The sequence below is a fragment of the Ambystoma mexicanum genome, chromosome 11 (genome assembly GCF_040938575.1).
Source record: "Ambystoma mexicanum isolate Mex_15411 chromosome 11, UKY_AmexF1_1, whole genome shotgun sequence".
In the NCBI taxonomy this organism is placed as follows: Eukaryota; Metazoa; Chordata; class Amphibia; order Caudata; family Ambystomatidae; genus Ambystoma; species Ambystoma mexicanum.
The window spans coordinates 1,377,491,344-1,377,505,490 of record NC_090934.1 but is presented as its reverse complement, the minus strand read 5'-3'; the positions used below and the strand labels follow the sequence as shown (position 1 = coordinate 1,377,505,490).

The 14,147-nt window shown below is 47.2% G+C and overlaps 1 protein-coding gene across 6 annotated transcripts in view; it reads right to left on the bottom strand.

Moving 5' to 3' along the window:
• The window catches only part of GABPB1 (GA binding protein transcription factor subunit beta 1), an 841,719-nt gene that overhangs the window by 656,219 nt on the left and 171,353 nt on the right, over positions 1-14,147 (bottom strand). For 5 of the 6 annotated variants that reach the window (XM_069624968.1, XM_069624969.1, XM_069624972.1 and 2 more), the window contains one exon: positions 12,572-12,679. The exons of the other annotated variant lie outside the window; for it this stretch is intronic. In XM_069624968.1, coding sequence (XP_069481069.1) covers positions 12,572-12,679 — 108 coding nt within the window. The remainder of the gene's footprint in view (positions 1-12,571; positions 12,680-14,147) is intronic. 6 annotated transcript variants of the gene reach the window in all.

The window sequence follows — 14,147 nt, the reverse complement described above, 5'->3', positions numbered from 1 at the left end:
GTGTCTTCAACTTGATCCTAGCAGCAGCAACCGGAAGCCAATGGGGAGATTTTAGGGCCGGAGAGATGCGGTCCCTGGGCTTGAGGCCAAGGATAAGTCTTGCAGTCCTATTCTGCATTAGTTGAAGCGGGCAAAGGGAGGATAGAGGAAGATTGAGAAAGAGGCTGTTGCAGTAGTCCAGTCTAGAGAGGACCAGAGCTCTGGAGACATTGAGTTTCTGGGGGAAGGTGAGGAAAGGGAGAATGCCTCTGAGGAGGTGCAACTGATAGTGGGCCTTCTTGGCAAGGTTCGCGATGTGAGGAGAGAAGGAGAGAGAGAAGTCAAAGATGACACCAAGGTTTTTTGCTGAACAAGAGGGTGAGCGGAGGGGACCCATAGAGGGTGGCCAGAGGGTAGGAGGGAAGAAGGGAGCTGGGGTCCCAATGAAAAGGCGCTCAGGCTTACTGGCATTAAGGCAGAGATAGCTGGCAACACACCATGCCTGAATAGCAGTCAGACAGTCAGGGATGAGAGAGGAGGATGTAGAGGAAGTAGAGGGAAGATTGAAGGAGAGCTGCGTGTCATCTGCCTAACACAGGAAGTGAGGCGAGGAGGAGCTCAGGCGGACCAGACAAAGTAGATGTTGAAAAGCACGGCGAGAGGATAGAGCCTTAAGAGACGCTGCAGGTCGAGAGTGTGAAAGGGGAGAGAAAAGGTCACAGTCGGACCAGGGAAGGTCATTCGGAGAGGAAAGAGGTCAACCAATCCAGTGCCAGGCCCGTGATGTCAAGGGTGTCACAGAGACGATTTGTTAGGGTGGCACAATTGACGGTGTCGAAAGCAGAGGAAAGATCCAGAGGAATAAGAACAGATGAAGAGTTGGAATCGAGATTTGAGAGCAAGTCTTCATGGGTGTTCAGAAGAGCTGTTTCCGTGCCTCTGGTTGCTCTGAAGCCAGACTGGTGGTTGTGGAGATGTCTCGTCATCCCTCCGTCTGCCCGGCTTGCCTTGTGGCGCCTAGAAACACTGGTCTAAAGGTGTGTTATAAATACCAAATCATATATCATAACAGATTCAGTATGTTGATCAGTTTGGAGATGACCAGCCCAGGAATGAAGATAAGAAGGTAGTTAGCCAGGCAGGAGGGGTCAGCAGAGGGCCCCTCCTGAGGAGAGGATTCACAAGGGAGTGATTGAGGGCTAGCGGGAAGGAGTCGGTGGCAAAGGAGTGATTACAAAAATCGGTCATGGCTGGCGCAAGGGCGGTAATGTTGTCCATTGATAGTTCTGGAGGAACAGGGGAGCACCTGTTTGGAGGAGACTTTCATACAGAGGACTGGTCTAGAGACCTCATCCGGTGCTATGGGCAAGGAAGAGGAGACTAAGAGGTAAGAGGAGAGGGGGGCCAAGGGAGGCCTGTGAGTTGTGGAGGGGGAGGGAGAGGAGTAGAGGAGGGGAGAGTGAGGACAGGATGTCCTGAATTTTGGTGAAGAAGTGGGAGGCCAGTGAAGTACAAAGGGCCAGGGATGTCAGGGGAGAAGTGGAGACTGCAGTAGAATTGGCAAGTTCCCTGTAGTTTTTAAACAGTTCATCTGAGTTGTTAGTGGACATGTTAAGATGGATTTCTAAACTGTGACCTGGTGGGCAGAGGTTTAGGAGGCCACCCTAGTTTAGTGTAACAGGGGAACCTTCTGGACAATTCAGACCAAAGACGGTAGATTGGCAGGCGGTCAAGACCAAGTCTCAGGAGGGGTGTGAGTGATCGGAAGGTATCACTACATAATATCCCCAACAAAAATATTGCCGTAGATATGGCCGTTTGGTTCGCCATAGGCAATATTTTTGTTGGGAATATTATGTGGGAGCGGGGGTTGCGAGATGTCCCCCGCACATTAAAAAATGATGCAGGTGTTGCGGGGGTGTCCCCCGCAGGGTCCATGTGTGAATTTCACCAGAAAAATATGGCGATATTTTTGCATCGCGATATTTTCGCGGCGGATTTAATACATGGAACCGATCAGAAGCCCACAATGAGCAAACAGTAAATCTCCACAGAATATGCTTAGACAAGCAAGTATATATAAACATATACATATATATATATATATATATATATATATATATATATATATATATATATACATATACACACACACACACACATTTATTCTAGGCCTTAATAATTAAACACGAATAAACCACAGTAATATAAAACAGTTACCGCACACGCCTTTGACTATTTAACGTACGACATGCATTACTCACCGCAATAGCATTTCTGATGATTTTATCTGCTTAGATTCACATGCTGTGCATATAGTCCGACATCAAGTGGAAATCTCAGAGTACTGCATCTTTCTTTCGAGGATCGAAAGGGGACGTCGATATGGGCATGGGCACGACAGTAACACTATCCCCAACGTGAAGTGTAGTGTGCCTAAAAACCCACATGGGTCGTGGTCCCTCTGGGTGCGTTCGTTTCTGCCGTGAGGGAGCCTTATAGTCAGAGTGAGCAAGTACAGAAGAGGGAAGGTGTAAGAGGTCTATGTTCCTTCTATTCCACGTGGGGAGGAAGGGTGGGTGCATGTGAATCTAAGCAGATCCAATCATCAGAAATGCTATCACGGTAAGTAATGCGTGTCTTCTGATGCTTGTGAATCTGCGTCAAATGACATGCTGTGCATAGACTAGCAAGCAGTACCCAGAGATGGTGGTGGGATGTGTGAAGGAACAGTAGCAAAGAGATGTCTTAGCACTGCTTGTCCCACCTGAGAATCAGACCAAGAGGTTGTATCTCGGCAGTAGTGTTGTGTTGCAGGGTGTAGGGGTGAAGGGTAGATCGCTCTTGGCAAGAGTGTAACAGTGTGATGTACCTTACGATCCACTTGGGGATAGCGGATTTAGAGACAGCCTCCCCTTCTCTAACAGCTGCCACTTAAACGAAGAATTGGTTTGTTTTTCTAAGTGGCTTTCCAGATAGTAGATAACCGCACTCCTTACTTCCAGTGTGTGGAGGCTTCTTTCCGCCATGTTAGTGGGGTTCTGGAAGAAGGTGGGTAGTTCTATGGACTGGTTTACATTGAGATAAATATAGGCGCAAAGCGAGGGTGTGTGCGCAGAACCCCCTTGTCTTTGTGAATCGTGACAAATGGGTCCTAAATTGAAAGGTCTGTAGTACGCTAACTCTCCTTATAGAGGTGATCGCCACTAGGAAGGCGATCTTGTAGACGTGTGCTTTAAGGTTAGCCTTGTGCATTGGTCCAAAGGGAGGCCCCATTAATCTGGTAAGAACAACATTCAGGTCCCACCCGGGAGCTGGGTTGGAAATAGGGGGATGAAGTCTCTTTACCCCTTCCATAAAGGCTTTAATTACTAATTACAGGAATTTTCCACCATGAAACCTTGTTCTGGGACGTGGTGTACGCCAAAAGTGTGGCTAAGTGGACCTTTAGAGAATTGAAAACCAGACCGGATTCTAACAGGTGGGTTAGGTACAGGACGATATCTTTAGGTGAGCATTCAATAGGATTGGTGCCCTTGCCGTTACACCAGATGACAAAGTGCTTCCATTTGATGGAGTAGCCATGCCTGGTGTTAGGTTTCCGTGCTTCTCCGAGTATGTCCATGCATCTTTGAGGGAGCTGGAAGCTCCTGAACTCTATGACCTCAGGAGTCAGGCTGCTAAATTGAGAGTGTGAGCATGGATGTAGTATTTCTCCCTGGACTTGAGACAGCATGTTGTACGGGCATGGCAGCTTCCTGGGAGGGGAGGCTGACATTGCTATGAGATGGGAGAACCAAGGCTGGCGGGCCCACATCGGGGCCACCAGAATCATCCTGACTGGCTCTTGGTGCATCTTGTGCACTATTCTGGAGTGGAGAATCTGGGGGGAGGTTGGAGGGTGGTGGATGCGTAGACACATTTCCCAGGCCATGTTATTCAAAGAACGTTCCCCTTGGAGCAGTTCTAAGGGTACATGGAGGCATAATCTGGGCATTGGGTGTTCTCCAGAGTGGCGAACAAGTTGACCTCTGGGAAGCCCCATTCTGCCAAGACGTTGAGTACAAAGTCCTCCTGTAGCCGCCACTCGTGCTCTGTGGGTAGGGGGGGGTGGGAGTCTCTGCTGAGTGTATCCGCCAGAAGATGGAGTTCCCCTGGAACATGTTGTGAAAGGAGGAACATTTTTTTGTTTGAGCGCCCACTTCCATATGTACTGGGACAGTTTGGACAGCCCTAGACAATGAGTGCCCACTTGGTTGTTTAAGTAATACATGGCCATAGTACTGTCCGTGAGGACTAGAACAGTCTTCCCCTGGAGGTGTGTCTGGAAGGCCTTCAGGGCCTTGAACACTGCTAGCAGTTCCAACAAGTTGTTATGTGGATGCTACCACTGGGGACCACACACTGTGCACCTTCTGTTGAAGGAGGTGAGCCACCCACCCCGTCAGAGATGCGTCAGTGGTGAGAGTGGATTCTACTGCTGGGGTCGTGAAGGTTCTCCCCTGCAGAAGGTTCTCCCTTGAACACCACTGCAGAGACTAAATGAGGGCTGCCGAGACAACCACTTGATTGTCCCACTGGCCGCTGGCTTGACAACTAGGTAGATGCAGGAAACCATCATCCCTAACAGTTGCATGACCTTGCGTAGGGTCACCTGGTGACTGGCTATATAGTGAGGGATCTGGAACAGCATGTTTTGAACCCTCTCGTTAGAAGGGAAAGAAGAGGATGTCTTTGGTCCGAATTAGAGCCTCAAGAAACTGTTTGACCCGATTGGGGTCTAGACTGCATTTTTTTCTCATTGATAGAGAATCCTAGGTTGAAGAGGTGGTCTTCCGTCTTCTGGGTATTTGTCTGGCATGTTCCATACGAATCCTCTGTTATGAGCCAGTCGTCGATGTAAGGATAGACTGGGATGGACTGTGTGCGCAGATGAGCAGCTATTACCGGTAGTTCCTTTGTGAATACCCTTGGTGCTGAGGCAATGCGAGAAGGGGGGAACCTTGAACTGATTATGGGTGTCCTCTATCATGAACTGGAGGTACTTTCTGTGCGTTGGCAACATTGAAATATGAAAGTATGCATCTCATGTCCAATGTGGCCATGTAATCCTCCTGCTGCAGTGTTGGCAGCCTCAATTTTTGAGGTTTGACATATTGGTTTGCTGGACGCAGGTCTAGAACAGGGCGCATGGTGAGATCCTATTTGGGTACAAGGAAGTACACTGAATAAATACCCTTGTTTACCTGGAGAAGGGGGACGACTTCTATGACGCCCTTTTCCAGCAGGACCTGAACTTCGTCTAGCAGGATATGCAGGTGTTCTGGCAACAAGCGTCTGCTTCTCGGTGGGTGGTATCGAGGTGGCCGGTGAAACTCGATGCAGTACCCGTGGGCAACAGTCTTTAGTACCCACTGGTCTGAAGTGATTCCCTCCCAGGCGTAGATGAATGATGACAAGCGACCCGCGACCAGGGAAGCATGGGAGGGGACCTGAACCGGCAAGTCACTTTGAGGTGGAGGCCAGGGAGCCTCTAGGAGTAGAGTTCCTGCCTCTGCCCTTGCCCCTACAAGGGCCTCTTTGTTCGTATTGGTTGTTACTAGATGAGCCTTGGCTAGAGGACCAGTGGGTATTTGCTGGGCCGTATTGTCCTTGGGGAAAGCAGGAAAAGGATTGGCCACGAAAGGACCAGCGCAAATTCGAGCTTCCACGCTGGTGGAAGGGTTTAGCCGTGATCTGGCTAAGCGACTTGGCGTCATCAACAGCCTTCCCAAAAAGGTTGGAGTCCTCCACTGGGTTGTTGATCAGAGAGGCCCGAGTTTCAGGCTTAAAGAGGTCTGTAGTTCTTTAACCAGGTGGGACTCTAGCCATCTCAGCAGAGTCCAGAGTATTCTTCAATATGTTATGAGTGACTTGTCTGCCTTCAGCCACGACCACCAGCAGGCGTGATAGGGTGGGCTCTGGCACATCTTGAAGACCATCCTGAACTAGGCCCCATTGGACATCACTGTAACTTGCCAGAAGGGCTTCCGCCGAAGGCAGTGGAACCCTCACCTTCTTTTCAGTGGTAGTGACCACCAAGGAATCTGGTGTAGTATGACCCCTTATCTAGAGTTGATCTGAAGGTGATGGGCGGAATCATTTTTCAACCCGGAGGTTGACTGCCCGTGTTCGAGACGGGGACAGCATGGAAGGGGCCAGGGGCCTAGAGTTTAGTAGGGCCTTCTCCTTGAGGATATCCTCTACCAAGTCTGAGTCTGGAGTTGCCTCATGTGTTGCAATCTGGAAATGATTGGCTGCTCTCTTTAAAATAGCATTGAACAACATCTGATTGTCAACAGGTGACGAATTCCTCTGTGAAGGAGAAGAAGGGGGATCTAGGCAGATGACGTCCGGGTCAGGGGTATGCCTTGGTGATAGCCAAGGGCCCTGATCCGGATCCCAGTATGGGTCTTGATCAGCCATGTCTTGTGCAAAAGTATTAAGGTCATCATAAGTACCCTCCTGTGTTGGGTCCTCTGGGACATCCAAGATATCGTCCTGGTGACCTTGTGCAGAGCTGGGTCATTTCTGCAGTTTGTAAGCAATGAGGCAGGAGTACTCTTCCCTGGGCCTTTTTGATGTAATCTACCTATCATAAAAGTCAATAAACTGGGCCATTTTGTCCATGTATTGCTCAAACTTCTCCTTAGTCCATAGGGAAGAGGCAGAAGGATCTGGAGGTGGAAAAGGTTGCCAGGAGGGGGAGAATTTCCCAATAAGGCCTTAGAGAGAGGCTGGGGGGCTTCAGAATACTTGCATTGACAAGAGAGGGTGCCCTTGTGTTCTGTGGCTGCTAAAAGGATAGCCACAAGGCTTTCGAAGATTTTTGGCATTTGTATCGAAGGTCTCGACACGCCTGAAGGTGCAGTCGCGGTCGCTGACTCCACCGAGGCCTTAGGTGCTTGTGCGCCCTAGGACGGTATTTTTTAGGGTGAACACCCGTTCCAGAGGAATGCCCAGTCGCATGCCACGAAGACGGTTGCGTGGAGGGTGCCGAACCGCGAGGTTCGGAAGGTGCCGTCGACAGCTTTGGCGGCCCCGTTGGTGTTGTGCGCTTCGATGATTCCGTCGAAGAGGCCTTAGGGGTTTGGTGCTTTTGTGCCCGTCGTGCGTGGGTGCCCTTGTCGCCGGGGTGTGATCGCACCATAACAGGGCCGGGGACGGGCATTTGAGAGCCTGCAGGCTCCGCTGAAAGGTTGCTGGCTTCCAATTTGGAGCCATGGCTGCCGACGGATTGCTCGTCGTCCTAAGTTATGGCGCCAATGGGGAAAGGCTTTCGGCCTGCATAGCGTAGGCTGCCAACCGTTTAGTTTGCCTGTCTTTTAACGTTTTCGGTCGAAAGAGCTTACAGGCCTTGCATGAGCGCTTGTCGTGGTCTCGAGGAAGACACAGATTGCATAGGCGACGGGTATCCTTCCAAGGAAACTTGTCGTTATACGACAGGCAAAATTTAAAGGGCGTCCTCGCCATAACAGAGGGCAGCGGAAGCCAGACCAAGAAGAGAAAGAGAGGAGTAGAGGAAATACTTTCTTAGAGATGAATAAACGCAGGGCCCCACTCTCCCTACTGTAAGGGCCTGGCCGGAGGGCCGATGCCACACGGTTGACAGTTGTCGAGCAGTTGAAGAGTCGACGAGCAGTTGTAGATGTCGGCGGCGGCCGGAAAACCCACGAGGCAGTGTTGAGAAGATTAGTCAGGAGACTAGACGACCGTAGGTCGTGGGGACAAAGTTAGCAATATAATACTCTTGCGAGCTCCGCATAGGCGACCAACTAGGTTGGTGGAAAAAATATATCTGAGGGACCACGACGCACCAGGGATTTTGGGCACACTGCACGTCACGCTAGGGATAGTGTTACAGTCACACCCATGTCGACGTCCCCTTTCGATCTTCGAAAGAAAGATGCAATACTCCGAGATTTCCAATAGATGGCGGACTATAAGCACAGCATGTGATTTTAAGCAGATCCACCAGCATCAGAAACACTGTTAGAGCTAAGTTCAGGTAAGTACTATAAATCAAATTTATATATATATATATATATATATATATATATATATATATATACATATACAGTACAAGATCACTTGCAATGCTCTTTCAATGGTAAACCACATATGCACTTAGGTAATCACTTTAGAGTAGTTTGTATAGTAACAAATAACATAGTAAACCGACCGGAAACATAAATGCAAACATTCCAAACTCAACCCAATCCTGTCTTAATAGTTCTACTCTATCTAGGGCGAGTTCCTCAAAATTCAGATGAACCACAGGGCCACCAGTGGCTGGGGATTGGCCAGGAAAAGGCAATAAGATAACACAGTGTTCAGAATACTAGGGTCCAGGAGGGATCCCCTAGAGTTTCAGGTAAGTATATTCAGTGGTTACAAGTAGGCTCACAGAGGTTAGGATGACCCCCAGAATGGATGACTCAAGGACCGGTGTCCATGGGCAGGTGGTTTTACCGCTAAGAGTACAAAGGGTGGCCCCTCCCAGCTCCCAATGTCGCTCTTCGGAGACCTGAGGAGTGGCAACATATCTGCAACCCCCAGAGTCACAGGACAAGCAGGCCCCAGGTAGGTTATACCAGGGGTGAACACAACCATTGAATGAAGGTGTTGCTGCAGGACGGTTCCAGCGGTGAGGCGACAGTCAGTCTCCTGTTCTTTGGCCTAGGGATGGGGAGAAGGTGACTTTGGTGGATCTTTCGACAGCACTCGTACAGAAGGACGCCCAGCAATGGATCTTCAGGGTGATGGCTTGCTGTTGCCTTCTGCAGGCTCTGTGGGCAGGCAAATGTCACGGCGGTCAACTCTACTCAGTTTCTCTGTCCTCGCCTCTGGTTGAGGAGATGCTCCGAAGCCAATTCAAATTGTTGCAGACTTGGAAGGGTGCCCTCGAAGTTGTAGACGAAACTGTGCTTCCGGGGACATTGCACAGTGATGCAGCAAAGGCCCTAGGGTATTGGAGGTTTGCAGGCCCGGTATGTCTCAGCTCTTCTGGGGATGGTGCGAATTGTAGCTTGTCTTAAGACTGATTAGGCCCACCAGTCTATGGGAGGAAGTAGTCTTCTTCCGATCTTCCCTGTTAACTGGAGTGACGAGTTCTGGACAGCAGCTGAGACTCAACAGGCTCTTGTAGTCAGAAGTGCTGGCGACGTCCTACTTTGTCCTCTTCAGAATCTTCTCATTCCAGTGGTCGACTGAGTTTCTGCTCCAGGACCAATCATGCCCCATGCACAATTCAAACTTGGGGGTGGCTGTCCATGAGGACAGCCAGTCTAAACTGGTTTCAGCCAGGCACACTGCAGGGCGAGAGGCAGTTGAGTTTCGGTTGACCAGAAGCTCGGGGGAAGACAATGGAACCTTCACCCCACCCAGGATGGTAGAAGAGGAGATCAGAAAGGACAAGCCATCTTGTTCACAGCTTAAAAAAACAAGGCCACTTTTTTAGGTATGGGGTGCCTTATCTCTATCACCGCTGCGAAGACAGTCTGCGATGGAAAGTAAAGAAAATGTGAACAGATGGTCTTGTCAAAGTAACAAAATAGGACTGGAGAGGTGAAAAAAAGACACACTGTATCCCCTCAGCACTCCACATAAGGTGGTGTGGCCTGATCTAGCAAAATAAAACACAGGTAGGATAAAAAAGTATCCCCTCCTACACTGGTAACTGCAGGAGTAAATCAGGGAAAGCAAAGACTAAAGAGATGCTTTAGGAGCTTCTGACAACACTGCACAGAAGGTGCTTCTTGGGGAGGTTTACTAAAGTCCACCTATGATAGGATTAGAGAAGATTCATTCTTAGGTATGCAGGGCTCCAATTCTTAAGATTTGGCCTGAACCACCAAAAAGGTTTGGTAGCTATGGCTGAGGAGGCAGGTTTAGTCTAGGGGGAGGGGGGGCTGTAGGTAAGTACAAAGAACTCACAGCACACCTATAGTCAAGAATACACTTAGATTTATAGAAAATATGGTTATTATTAATACTAAGCCAACTGACACAATATTAGAATCAAAGGTAAGCAAACATTCATATGTATACAGAAAGGCATATAAGCATTACTCAAGGAAATAGTAGACTTTAGATGAACAGAGGTAAGTAGTCAAGAGTATTACATCAATTCTTGTAACTAACATTAAGCAATCCAACACAGATACTGGTAAGTACTTTTAAGCAGCCTATACTTTAAGAAGCCTAACCCTATCTGAGGATAAGAGTCTCCGAGTCAGACAAGGCGCAAGGGAACCTGGTCCCCTGGACTGCAAAACAAAGGAAGGCAGATGCTGTAAAAAAAATAGTAGGTATCCTCTGTGTTGCAGGTAAGTAAAATGCCTAGCTAAAAGGTGGTTCAGGAAGGTCAGGTAGACACCCTGAAAGATTGTAGACCAAAAGGACCAGTGTCCTTCAAGTCTGGGAGAACAAAGTTGATTGTCCACTCCAATGCGTCTCAGAAAGCTCAGAGGAATTTGATTCCACACAGCAAGCACCCAGGTGAGTACCTTGGAGTGGGACAGTACCTTCATTTGCGGGTCCCCAAGTGAGGCAACAGCAGTCTCTGTTCTGATTCTTGGCCTGGAGGCAGAAGGACATTTTTGGCAGGATCAGACGGATATCTTCTTGGATGGGACACCCAGCAGATGGTCTTCACGATACTGGCTCATTGGGACTCGACACAGGCTTCAGTTCAGCGACGGGTGTCACACAGCAGACTTCTCTCCGTTTCTCAGTCCTCGACTTGGAAGGGGAGACATCTCATAGCGGGAAAGAGTCACTGGAGGTCCAGCAGGATGCCCACGAATTCCAGCCGAAACCACACTTCAGGAGACGATGCGCAGCACATTGGTCCAGGTGGGAAATTGCAGCCCAGGACAATTGCAGCTCTTCGTGGGACGGCTCAAAATGCAGGTTGTCTCGAGACTGGTTAGTCCCACAAGTCCAGCGGAGGAAGTCAGCCAGTCTGGATCTTCCCAGTCGATCAGAAGAGGAAGCTGGAGCTGTAGTGGTCACTCAGCATTCCTCGGTGGATGCTCAACACTCCATCCTTCCTCAGATTCTTTGTTCCATGGGTCGACTCGCTTGCTGCTCCAGAACGACAGCAAGCCTCTTGGTTTGAGCTGGATCCAGGCAGCCACATTGCAGGACAAAGACTAGGGGGGTTTTGGTCACCTTCCCTCCTCCCCCCACTTCCTGTCCTTTCAGGCAGTCAGAGCCTTGGCAGGCTTTCGCCAGGAAGCCCGCCAACGACAGAAGAATTACCAAGACCTATCTCACTCAGCTAGGTAGAAGAAGGCTCAAGAAAGCACAAGGCATCAAGAGATGGTGAAAAAAAGAAGACAGGCAACATTTTAGTACAATGGTGGGCCAAGTGTCCCTTACCGCAGCTGCGACAGCAACCTGCGTGTAAGTTTTACGAAAAATAGGTAGAAAATATCCACTGCCAGCAGCCACTCAGATGAACTTGTCACAGTAACTAGAAAGTTACAGGAGACGTGGAAAAGGGGATACATTGTGTCCCCTCAGCACTCCAAATAAGGCAAGCTGTGATGATTCCACAAAATAAATCAAGGGAAATGAAAAGGGCAGCTCAAAGAGCCCGCAGTAACACTGCACAGAAAGTGATGTGTGCTGCAAAAATACATTGCAGATGCCTCAAAAAGGTGGAGGAAAGCATTACTCCAAAAATATACAACCAAAAGGGTTGAAAAAGGTTCCCAGAGATAAATTAAAAGACTGAGTGGGTCTGGAAAAGGGGTCCCACTCACTCAGGAAAACTGGTCAAAAATCAAAGAGTCCAGCAAAAAGAGCTAGGGGATTTACCAGTGGGAGTCACAAGTAGGGAGAATATTGCAAAGAATGAAATTCTACCTAACAGTGCTGTGTGTTGTTTCACAAAAAGGTCCTTTACACCAGAGTAAAAAGAAGGGGAGTGTGGAAAAAGATTCCCACTCACCCAGTAGAATTAGTCCGAAAGAAATCAAGGTGTCCAGCAAAAAGTACTGGGGACTCACAGGGAGTGAAGATTTCACAAAATAAGAGAAATCTACCCTAACAGTTAGCTTAAGTGCATCTTCTCTGATGGCTTAACAATGCATTCCTCATGCTGATCTTTACCTAGAACAACCATCCAATAACAGCCTCTTTAGAAGTGCAAACATTTTTAATAGTGTCACCATCGTTATAGTAGCCATTTTTTGCGGTCAAGCTCCTTTTCAGCTAGAACTATATCGAAGTTACACCAAAACTGCAATGAATACACAGATATTGGACCCCCCCACCCCCCACCCATACTTTACGATTATTGTTTTTTGTATGTTGTGGATGTATATATTTTAGTCTGTCCCCAAAAGCCAAAAGCTGAAATGTGTTCAAGAAATCTTCTCAAAACTAACATTCCACATGGAGAGGCCACCTCGAGGTAATCCAACCAAAGCGTAAACACGTTTTTAAAATCTTCAATAAATATAACACCCATTTCTGTTGCAATTACTGCTAAAAATAAAAGTAAAGACATAGTGAATTAAAAGAATTTTAAAAAACACGTTACCCAATCTGTGGTAAATGGTGCTCCATTTGCCATTAAAACGCGAACCTCATCATCTTGGCCTGAGCGTGCAGCCTCTAAAAGCTTCTTTCCCAAATCAACCAACGACATCTGGTAAAATAACCAAAAGTATGTCCACAGTATAACATTTAAACAAAGCAAATATACAACATAACAAGCCTGTGTGGATTAATAGTTTCATTAAATTAACAACCACCATTTGCAAATATTTAATCAGGGGTCTGCAAATGCGATATTTTGGATTACAACTACTATAATCTGTCACCATGGGCTATGCTGGTTAGGACTAATGGTAGCTGTTGTCCAAAACATCTGTCGGGCCAAAGGTTGCAGACCCCTAAAAAAAGTTAAACAAAAAAAGAGGTTTTGCTAAATAATTGCATCATTGTCAAAACGGCACAAAATAAAGTATTGAAGTCTAAGGTTTGACAGAAGGCTTTAGACTGCTTGAATTGTTCATTAACACGTTTTGTGTTGTCCTCCATCACCCCAGGAGACCAGACTGCCGGGAAATCAATGATAGCAATGAAAATTGGGATATATTATATAGATGTCCATAGGCAAAATGTGGCTATTTTTTCAGATGTATAAACGCACATCCCAAGGGAACTCCAAGGGTTCAAGAAGACACATGAAGATTAACACTATTTTTTGGAAACAATGGCAGAGCGAAATACCTTAACAAAGGTGAATACAGTTAAACAAAAAATAATTTCTAAATTATACGATAAAAAGGAGGTTAAATAATGTTTGGAGACTGCATGAGAATTAATTTATTACGAAGGAGAAAAATAAATATTTTGTAGCCACAGACTATCACCTCATATTTGGTAAACAGAAAGAAAGCACAGCGCTGAAGCAGAACAGTAAGTGCATAGGGGCGGCAGCAAACTCCGGTATCATTCATAGGGCAAAGTGTTTCACAGTCTGCACTGACTGAATTCTAAAGGTCTCGGAACTAATACAATAGATTTCCATTTCTTCCTACATACAGAAAAATGAACACAATGCCTAGTATTCTTAAAGAAATGCTATCATAGTTATGTGTAGGACTAGTTACTGAGGGAGTGCCCCTACTGGCGTTGGCTAGGGCAATTGTAAACCAATAAACATATATGTGCCAATGGCCGAATGCATAGTTTGTAATTTTTTTCTCATTTCCTCAAGGCCTCATATAGAGTGCTATAATAGAAGTATGAGGTGTAAAAGAAAAGAAAAATAGTTAAAATGAGAATGAAGCTACTATATCCCCAAGTGGCTTGCAATTCAATACAAAGCACAATGTTCTCCATTTTTTCAATTTGATTTGTTCCAGTGGTCCCTGTGGAATGTAATGTTCTCGGCTTTATCGCAGAAATCTTATGACCATAAATTATATATTCATTTCAAAGCGGAACATGTATGTCCAATGCGATTGCCAATTTACTATTTCCATGAGTCTTGAGTTGCAGTTCTAGAAAGGACACCTATCAGTGCGTTCACCGTTTGATTTGTTTTAATACACAAATACAATTAGTGAAGGGTCACTTAGGGGGTCAACGTCTCTGTAACGCAAGCC